The sequence below is a fragment of the Curcuma longa genome, chromosome 12 (assembly GCF_044706935.1).
Source record: "Curcuma longa cultivar G26 ecotype Majalengka, Jawa Barat chromosome 12, ITB_CL_G26_1.1, whole genome shotgun sequence".
Taxonomy (NCBI): Eukaryota; Viridiplantae; Streptophyta; class Magnoliopsida; order Zingiberales; family Zingiberaceae; genus Curcuma; species Curcuma longa.
The window spans coordinates 1,854,822-1,864,857 of record NC_133872.1 but is presented as its reverse complement, the minus strand read 5'-3'; the positions used below and the strand labels follow the sequence as shown (position 1 = coordinate 1,864,857).

Here is a 10,036-nt window from a genome sequence, read left to right as displayed (position 1 = left end):
GATTCTCAATGAACAATGGATGTGTTTCTCTAGTAGGAAAAGACAAAGATTTATAATGCTAACTCTTTAGAAAGTTTATTCATATGAGAGTGAGAGATTATTCAAAATAAATTTTAAAATAAAAATAAGTCGTTGAGAAAATTTCATAATATTTTTGTAGTTTTTGTCACGTTCTAATTATATTATTCTTTTGTTATTATTATCTTAAAAATTATAATCTTATTTTTCATCTTAATTATTTTTATTATTACGGTAATACTCCTCTATTTTTTATTTTTTATTTTGCTTCTTCCTATATAATATAACTTAAAATTTAAGTTTTTTTATCTTCTTTTTATCTATTTTATCTCTAATGAAAATAAAATATTATTTTTTATGTAATTATGAATAAGACAGAGCACGTATTCGATTAAAATCGAATCGAACTAAACCGAATTAATCGAAATCGAATCAAATTAAAAATTTTTAAACTAACAAAACCGATCAAATTTTTAAATAAAAACCAAACAAACCGAACCGATGAAATATCGATTAATTCAAATTTCAACTGAATTAACCGAGATAATAAAAATTTTTAAATATTATAAAGAATTTATCTACGGATTTAATTTATAAATTATTTTTTATTTTAATTAATTTAATTTATTTGATTTAATCGAATAAGAAATTTTAAAATTAAAAATGAATTAAATTAACTAAATTAATTAATTTTTTAAAAAATTTAAAATTTTAAAATAATCAAATTAAAATTTTAAATTTAATTAATTCGATTGATTTAATTAAATTTTTACTCACTTTTAAGTATGAAAGAACTCTTATTGTGAAGTTACAGTGGACTTATAATATGTTCTTACAGAGAAGGTGCCTTGTTTTTATCTAGCCAACGACATACTGCAGAATAGCAAACGAACTGGAATTGAGTTTGTTAATTAGTAAATTCTGGAAGGTCCTTTCGGTATGAGAATGATGATGAGCATGGAAAGAATGTTGCATCTCGGTTTGGTTAGTTGTTATTCTTTTTCTTTTTTTTTTTTAATTCTGAACATGTAGTGTTTTCAGTTCCTTCTTCAATTGCAATTATTTTTCCATCAGAATAGCAGATTGAATTTGAACTAAAGTAGGTTCCTTGATAACTAGCTAGCGTGCTTACATTTATGTTAAAATTGGCATGTGTAGGCTAGCATTGATTCAAATGAGAAAATTGGTAGTTAGGGTAATGCTATTATCATGTTCAAAGTCGATCCCTATTTAATTAAAATAAAAACACTTTGAATAATATATTTGAATATATAATATGCTGTATGAAATTAATTGCACCTGGCCTTATTATTAGGATTGGACAAAGAAAAGAAATTTGTCTAATTTTAGCCAACTTTCTAGTTAGTTGCATTTACTCAGCTAGTTATGTATTTAAAAAAAGTGTTATGCCTTGACTTTGTAAAACTTCACTTTCTAATGTTATAATAACCTGTAACGGCCATTAATAGTTCCCTTGTAATATTGACAGTAGTCTCTTGGGCATAGTTCAATTGATTATGATGGAATAAAATTGCTAAAGTGGACAAAGATGGAATCTCGACGAAGTCGAGATAATATCCTCCTTCGTCGTGGTCAACTGTAATTTTTCGATTTACCTCCTCACAGATGATCATATGATCAACTGTATAAGATCGCTGAAGTAGTAAATTTCACGTACCTTTTACTGAAAATACTGAAATAATATTGACAGTAAATTGTTCAAACTCTTTTGATGGGATGAAAGAAAGTTTATTAATGGAAGGGTATGAAAAAGAAAGGAAGAAAAAAATAAAAAAAATAAAATATTTATATTCTACTTATTTTGAAGGATATAAAATTCATTAATGTAAATGTGTTATGGAGGAAAGGAAAGAAAATAAAATTTAAATATATAAAATTATAAAAATATTTTTATTTCAGAATTATCTGTCTCTGTTCTCTTAAGTTTTGTCCTCAAAAAGATTAACAATGAGGGTCGACATTGACATCGTGGAGTGCAAACAGTTGGACACTGGATGGTAACAACGCGCATTGTATGAGGAGTGACGACGCAAAGATAAGATATCTAAATAGATGAATTAATTTAAAAATTAATATTTTAAAATAAAATATTTTTAAATTCTTCTTCCCCTTCTTTACAATCCAAATTAAAATGTAAAAAATTATAACAATTTATAAACATACTAGAGTAAAATTTATCCTTCTCTTTTCTTCTCCTTCTTAACTCATTCTATCTTAAATAATATGAGTTAAAATTCTCTTTACCTTCTTCTCCTCTTTCCTCACCTCCTCTCAAACATAGCGTTAACAACTGCTTCATTTTACGCTAAGATGTCAAAAGAAAAGATTGTGGGAATGATTTGTCAATAAATATTAGGCAATATTATCAATTTATACATTGCAAAAGATTATAAAATTGGAGTAAATTCAATTATTAAATTAAGAATATGTTATTCATGGCAAATGTATCCTTGATTTTTTAGGTTGGCATCGGGGAGGAGCAAAGAAGAGTATTTGGGTCACGTGCCCGTGAAAGTGATGCTTGGGAGTGAACCTCCTCTATTGGATTTGAACATAAAAAAGGGTCAGTCCCCTTATCCCGTTCTTTGGGTCTCTGTCAGAATCCAATTCTTTGGATCTCTGTCAGAATCCAAGGAGAGATTCGGGAATAGTAAGATAATAGTCCTTTTATATCCTATTCTGAGTTAAGCATTGTTGTTTTCAGGGACCAAATTCAGAATTAAATGGCTAAATTTTAAAGATTTGCAAATAAAAAATTATCAATAACAGGAGAAAAATCATCAATACAGGAGTGAGCAAAAAAATTAATTAAATCAAATTAATCGAATTCAAAAGTCTGATTTAGTTAATTTAGAAATTCATTTTTTAAAAACAATATATTGACTTTTTTGATTTATTTGAATATTCAATTAATGATGTTATCAATCCACTGATCGGTTAATTCAGCAGTAATCGATTACATTAATCAATGTTCTATCAATTAGATTTGTTCAATTTTGATGGCATAATTCGATTGATTCGATTTATCTAAAAAAATCAATTTAATTGATTTTGATTTGTTAGATTAGGTTGATTCGATTTTGAATCAATTGCTCACCCTAATGAGTCAAGGGAATTCTAGACGGACTTAAAAATTTAATGGCAAATTGAGAGCATTTTCAAATTAAAATTGAGTGTGCAGTCGCATGCTTTCTGCTTGGTTACAGAGAACGCCATCAGGCTTCAAGGACCCTGCAATAGCCTCACAGAATGATTTTTGATTAGTTCTCGAGCAGGTCTGTGAATATCAAAGTGTAGGCCAATAGTTAGGATAAAGAGTAGAAACAATATGAGTAGTTATTTGAGGATTAGATTTGTAGAATAAAATAGACAGGATCCAAAAATAATAAATACTTGCAGATTTACTCACAAAAACTTAAAAGAAAAAAACACACATTTCAGTATTACAGGGGCATTATGCAACTCCTTGTCTCGTTAAATCAGCACCTTTTTCACAGACTTGATGAAGTGTAATATATGAATTACAAAGTGTTTGGGAGCTTCATATTATCACAATAAAAGATCCAATTCTAGGCGGGGAAAAATTAGTTAATCTGTCTGATAAACCTAAACAACCTACAATGCCCAAATCCTGATAGTCAGCCTAACACATTCCAATCTGAGATTAAAACAGGCAGAACAGGAAGGACAGGCCTTTGTGGACTGTCTTCAGACAAGCTATCAAGCTCTTGTCTTTTGTTCAATTTCATAATTTTTATACGATACGATAGATTTAATAAGGACAACATATACATACATACTTACATGTAGACACACACACACACGTCTTATATTTTAGTTAACTTGGGGGAAAACCCACGCAAAGTTATTGCTCCATTCTTAAACCTAGATTTAAGGTTCCAAGTTTTCAGGGGTTGTGGCAAAGAAGTAAAATAGCCTTTCTAAGCCAATAATTCTGAATAGATGATGATTTTAAGAAACAGATGTGATATAGTATTCCAATTTACTAAAAGTCCATTAGAGGACTCATACGTTTAAAAGTTATATAATTGTTCTAATTCCCAAATAGAGTCAGTCCTAATTTCTACTTCAAATTAACTTTAACCATGTGAATACGTTGTCATTATTATTTTATCTTTAAGTATAAGGTGTTTTTTGGTATTTTCAATAAAAGTGACAAAGTTTTAAAAAATTAATTACAGATATAAACTCTGACGTTAATTCCATTTATTAAATTTGAAAATTTTAAGTACACCACAAATAAATCCGCATCCGATCTGATCACGCAACGGATCAGTTCTTATAGTATCCGATCGTGTGGTTGTGGTCGTTCTTAAAGTACGGCGCTGATCCAAGGGCCAGAAAGTTTCGTAAAAGGCACTCTCCACAAATGGACGGTTGTAATCCATCACGGGGCAGCAAGCGGAAAAAGGTTGATGCCTATTTATTTCCGCCTCGGCCTTGTCGATGAGCGCTCTCTTCTCCGAAGGATTTGGCGGTTGGGTTTGGAAGTCATCTTCGTCGCAAGATCTTCTCCCTAATCTTTGAACCGATCCACGCAGCCTCTCTTCCTCGATTTATATCGCCGGTAGGTGTTGATCTACCCTTCCTTCTCCGTGATCTTTTATTTGGGGGTTTCCGTTCTCTTCGCCGAACCCTAATTCGTGCTCTTCGTCTTTGAGCCGTCAAAAAATGCGATTATTTTGGTCTCTAATGTCTTTCTTCGCATGAGCAAGTATGTCTATTCGTAGATGCATATAGAGATTTGAGCGGATTCGGGGTTTTGTGCTGCTATGACGGATTTGGCTTTCGAGAGAGTAAAATAATTTTATGTTTTTCATGCTGTATTATGGTCGGAGTATCCTCCGGAGGCTATAAAGGAATATAGGTTTGACGATCGCATGTGATTACTGGAGGATTGGCATATCATTGAAATTGTAACTACCTGAGACTAATTTTCGTTGTGGTACAGGTACACTTGTTTGGGATGGCTCGTATTTATGTTGGCAATCTGGACCCCAGAACGACTGCTAGGGAACTTGAAGACAAGTTTGGGGTATTCGGGGTTCTAAGAAGGTAAAATTTGGAATCTTGTTTATCCTAAGGCCATTTGATTTTTTAAAACCTTCCTAGGGTAGAAACCAAATGAAAACTACCACGTCGTCAACTATAGAGTTTTACACCATAATTTGTTTTGGCTGATCTTTCGTACTATTCAAGGGTGAAGGTCTCAATTGGTTTCTGCAAAGCAAAAGTTCTTTTGTGGATGATAACTTCGATTGATGTTTCCATAACGATAGAACTCAAACCTACAATTCATGCATTTGGCTGTTCCATTTTGTTAAACTTGCAGTGGTGTAGTTTATCAGCACATAAAAACTTAGAGAGTTCATATGATATATAAGTGATTCTATTAGTCTGGTTAGATACTTAACTACCATGTTCAACTAACTATCAATTATGTTGAAGCATATAACCTTTAATTCAAAAGGAATAATGCTACTTTTACAACGTGAAAGAAGTTTATTTCTAAATATTTAAGATTGATTGATTTACTTATAATCTTTTTAGTAAACTTTTCTGGGTAAATATGCCAAGCTACATTATATCTAAACTAAGACATATATTAATAGTCATAGTATAGTTTGCATCTTGTTTTCATCTGAGAACTTGGTTGCTACTTTATTTTTCTAAATTCAAGGAATCTTCATAGATCAAGGGGAAGTAGTAGATGGAAGTGTTTATATCAGTCCATTATTTTTGCAAAATTCATTACTAAGAAAGGGATTTGATAGCAATCTAACCTATGTTCAGAATATGCAATTCAGACAGTGTCAAGTCGTGTGTAAATTTCACTAGAGTCTCTTTTTCCTTAGTTTAGTTTATTTTGTTTAATCAAGCTCTTTTCCAAGTATATGAATTTACAGTGGTTCATAAGTTTCCTCAGCTATTTTCCAAACAGTGTAAGGCAAATCAAATGGCAGTTCTTTGTTTTTTTTATTTACCGAGTTTGTAAAATGTAAGGATACTTGCTAGTTAAATATAATGTATGTTGAAGTGCAATTTCTCTGAATAAGAATTGTATTATTCACTAGCTTCTGCAGTTTTATTGATTATGAGAATTTTCCACTCGTTTTGAACAAGAATACCCTTAATTGTTTCAATTTTATTTTCCTTGATATTTTCAGTGCATAGACATTTCTCCCTTACATGTGATTGACTAACAAGTTGCATATACTCGTGTACTTGTACAATTTCATTTCCAACAGTGGTAAATATGTTCTTTTCGTGAAGCAATTCTGAAAGAAAATGCATTCAAATATTCTTGTTTGAATCTCTAGCATTGGATGGATGGTGAATTCGTTGCTTTAATCATAGTTCAACCTGAAACATATTTATCCACTAGGTCTTCTTAATTCAATTTTGTCTTAACTGTTTAACCTTCCTTTTCTATACTAGTGTTTTGACATGAAGTCATAGCACCATGACTTTTTTAGTTAAACAGAAATAGGACTTCTTTTGGATGCAGTGTTTGGGTTGCTAGAAAACCTCCAGGCTTTGCTTTCATTGATTTTGATGATCGGAGAGATGCTCAGGATGCAATTCGTGATCTAGATGGTATGTATCAATTATATAATTATCTTTTTCTTTTTCAAAATATACATTTAATTACTTTAGACTTCAAGAGATAGATTTGAGATTAATTGAATCAGCTTAACAATTGTTTTTTTAATGAAAAAAGATCCTTCTTCAAAATAGATATGCATTGTTGAATTGAATAAACTAACATCCTATTGTCCGTAAGTTGGAGACTATAATCTTTCAAATAGAAAAAAAATAAATGTACTTTTAATTATGTGCTTGGCACTGCAATTTGTAGTCCACCATGAATGGCTAATATTTTCTTTTGAATTAGTTTATGTTGCAAATTGCTTCTAATATGATTTCTCCCATCTGACTCTAAGTTAAAGGTTTTGAACTTCATCTCCTTCCCTTGCGTACATTGCATTTACATCACAATGTATTTACTGTCATTAGGCTTGTTCTATCTTATATTACTTTGTATCTTCTTGTAATCCTAGGCAAAAATGGATGGAGAGTAGAATTGTCCCGTAACTCAAGTAGCCGTGGTCATGATCGTCATGGAGGATCAGATATGAAGTGTTATGAGTGTGGAGAAGCTGGTCATTTTGCCCGTGAATGTCGTTTGCGAATTGGTCCAGGAGGATTAGGCAGTGGAAGACGCCGGAGCCGGAGTCGGAGTCGCAGCAGAAGTCCTAGATACCGCCGGAGCCCTAGTTATGGTCGAAGGTAATTTTTGGACTTCAGAAAGCTCTTGAATTGGCTAGCTAGAAATCTGTTTGCTGTTTATCAATGGTCTCTTCTGCTATTTATTCTCAACTTATTCTATCCCCACAATTAGTACCTGATTGTACTTGGATATCTCCTTGTTGAATGATGATTATAGAAAATGTTGCCCAGTGCATTAGGCATTTGATACATGGAATCTGATATGTTTAGCCTCATTTGATCAGTTAGGGAGATTAAATCACAAATAAAAAAAAAGAATGGTGAAGGATTAGGCAGTACAACTACATGCTGAAAAAAAATATATTAAGAGGGAAAGCATAGTTGTAAGGTGAATATTTCTTGGGTTTAATTGTGAACAAACAAAGTTTCATGAATTCTGTCTTAGCAATTATTATTATTTTTTGTATCTGGTCACTAATTTATTGTAATCTAGTTTACATATATAAAGTTGGAAATGCAGAACAAGTAAAGCCAACTACTCTATAATCTAATACAGTTTGACCTGTTCAATATTTATTTATAAGCTCGGATATGTGGTAATAAATGTATAATAAATATTATATGAGCGCATTTAATGTTTCTATAACAAAATCAATAGGGCACATACATATTTACCCTCCCAATACTGCAAATTACATATATTTGCTATTGCAAGGTCCTTCTTAATTTACATATTTCATGGAAATGTCATAGGACAATTTTGTCAAATTATTCTCATTATGTTTTATACTAAGAGAGAAACTATGATGTCATTGTGAATATTTCCATAGCTAAGATTTGACGTGGCAAAAAATGGAAAGTATATATTTATGGATATGCATGCAATTTTTCCTAAATAAAAAATCTAAAAGATTATATTTCATTATATCAATGTCTATATAACTAGGGAGCACATTGAATTAAACATTTTTATGAATAAATTAAGTTTGATTGTAAATATTTTTTTGTGTGCTAATGCATGGTATGTTTCATGTTTCTCTTTTAATATGATTTTGAATGTAGTCGAATCATATTAATGATTACACTGTATAAATAAGGTACTGCAATAGTTTTATGTTTAATTTCTTATAAACCTTGTTTTTTTTATTTTTGATTTTCAGTAAATAGTTGTACTTTTTTTTGCCAAATGCTTTTATTAATATAATTAATTGTTAAAATTTACACATTCCCTTGCATAGCAATGGCATCACGTGCCTCAATTGAGTGCAAATGCAATTTCTATTTGGCCATTACAAAGCAGATTGAAAGTATAACTTAGATCAGTGAATTGAGCATTCATCTTTTGTGGTTATCCTGTTTTCAAATCTGGCTTTGGGTTTCATGATTGTTTTGTTGTGGTTGGCCATTGTACAGGAGTTATAGTCCTCGTGACCGCTCTCCAAGAAGACGCAGCCCTTCCCCTCCTCGTCGGCGCAGTTATAGCAAGTCACCTCCTTATGACAATCGTCGTTCTGAATCACCACATACCAATGGGTAAGCTCCAATCCTTTTATCTATTACCAAAGATTCTTCGATGTGTTCATCTTCTCACAATGATATGCTACTGTGGATGGTACCCTTGAGATTTTTCATTGGCAGTCTGTTCAAAATATTGCTTTCTTTTTTGACACTTGTCTCATATGACTTTTTGTTTCTTTTCCTTGGAACTTGGATATGTCAGATCTGAACGTCGCAGCAGGAGCTAAGTACTATTTGCCAGACTGGAAGTGTCTGCGAGCTGTAGCTTTTGGGGGGTTTGTTAAACTTAATTTCATCTGTTTGAGCTACACTCAGCATCATGGATTGGTTAAGTCTCTTTGAACTTTCCATATGCATGTCTTTTATTATCATGATGAAACTTCTGGTTATTAGATAGAAAGTAGACAATGATGTTTATTAGTATGGTAAATTGTATTCCGACTAAACTGTATACATTCTTTGTCTTTTGTGTCGAGGAGGCATCATCGACTGCCCATCTTCGGCATTCCTTGCTTTTATGGCTCTACTGCACACGGCTTGTCCGTCTTCGGCATTCCTTGCTTTTATGGCTCTACTGCACACGGCTTGCCCATCTTCGACATTCCTTCCTTTTATGGTTCTACTACTTCATGTGGTTTTGTCCTTCGCGCGCTAACACCATCTTCAACAATTTGAGAATCTTCCTTCGTCTACGTGCTTCTCCATGCTTGATATTCTTCGTCATTGATGCTGCAATAATGTGTCGTTATAAATGTGAAGTCCAAGGTGATACTTCCTATTTGCGCCCCCTGTTAGTGGTCAATTTCTTACTCCGCAAGTTTGGAAGGTCAGATAAAACTTAAATCTTAATTATTTGGGGGTTGTGATAATCCTATTTCCAACCTCGATAAATCAGTATTTAAGAAGTTGTTGCCCTCCCTTCATGCTTCAAATTCATATGCTATGTTATCTCTGCTATGTTTTGAGTTTTCAATCAACAATTCTACTACTTGGGTAGGTTTTAACTATGAAACTGAATGTGTTAGGCAACAGTTTTTCTGGTTTTTTTTAATTATATTATATTTCTTATGGGGTAAATATGATTTGATAATGGTTAAGTTTTTTTAGTCTGATTTATATGATGATTTGGGATAGCTAGTTTGCAATTGGCTTATAGTTTATAGAAATATCACTAAGAGTAATTTTTTGAGATATTTTTTGACTCAGTCTAGTTCATATGATTAGCCAA

General features: G+C 31.9%; 1 protein-coding gene across 1 annotated transcript; it reads left to right on the top strand.

Moving 5' to 3' along the window:
- Positions 1 to 4,499: 4,499 nt before the first annotated feature.
- On the top strand, positions 4,500 to 9,324 carry LOC141843007 (serine/arginine-rich splicing factor RSZ21-like). Its single transcript, XM_074731019.1, has 6 exons — positions 4,500 to 4,627; positions 5,012 to 5,115; positions 6,569 to 6,657; positions 7,122 to 7,350; positions 8,704 to 8,823; positions 9,011 to 9,324. Exons 2-6 carry the CDS (start codon positions 5,027 to 5,029, stop codon positions 9,033 to 9,035), a joined length of 552 nt encoding a protein of 183 aa, XP_074587120.1. The 5' UTR covers positions 4,500 to 4,627; positions 5,012 to 5,026; the 3' UTR covers positions 9,036 to 9,324.
- The last annotated feature ends 712 nt before the right edge of the window (positions 9,325 to 10,036 follow it).

Bases quoted from the DNA above. Each gene is read 5' to 3' on its own strand.
- LOC141843007 (XM_074731019.1), top strand. From the start codon at position 5,027: ATGGCTCGTATTTATGTTGGCAATCTGGACCCCAGAACGACTGCTAGG. The intron at 7,351-8,703 runs GTAATTTTTGGA...GCCATTGTACAG, and splicing joins AGCCCTAGTTATGGTCGAAG to GAGTTATAGTCCTCGTGACC. The intron at 8,824-9,010 runs GTAAGCTCCAAT...TGGATATGTCAG, and splicing joins GAATCACCACATACCAATGG to ATCTGAACGTCGCAGCAGGA.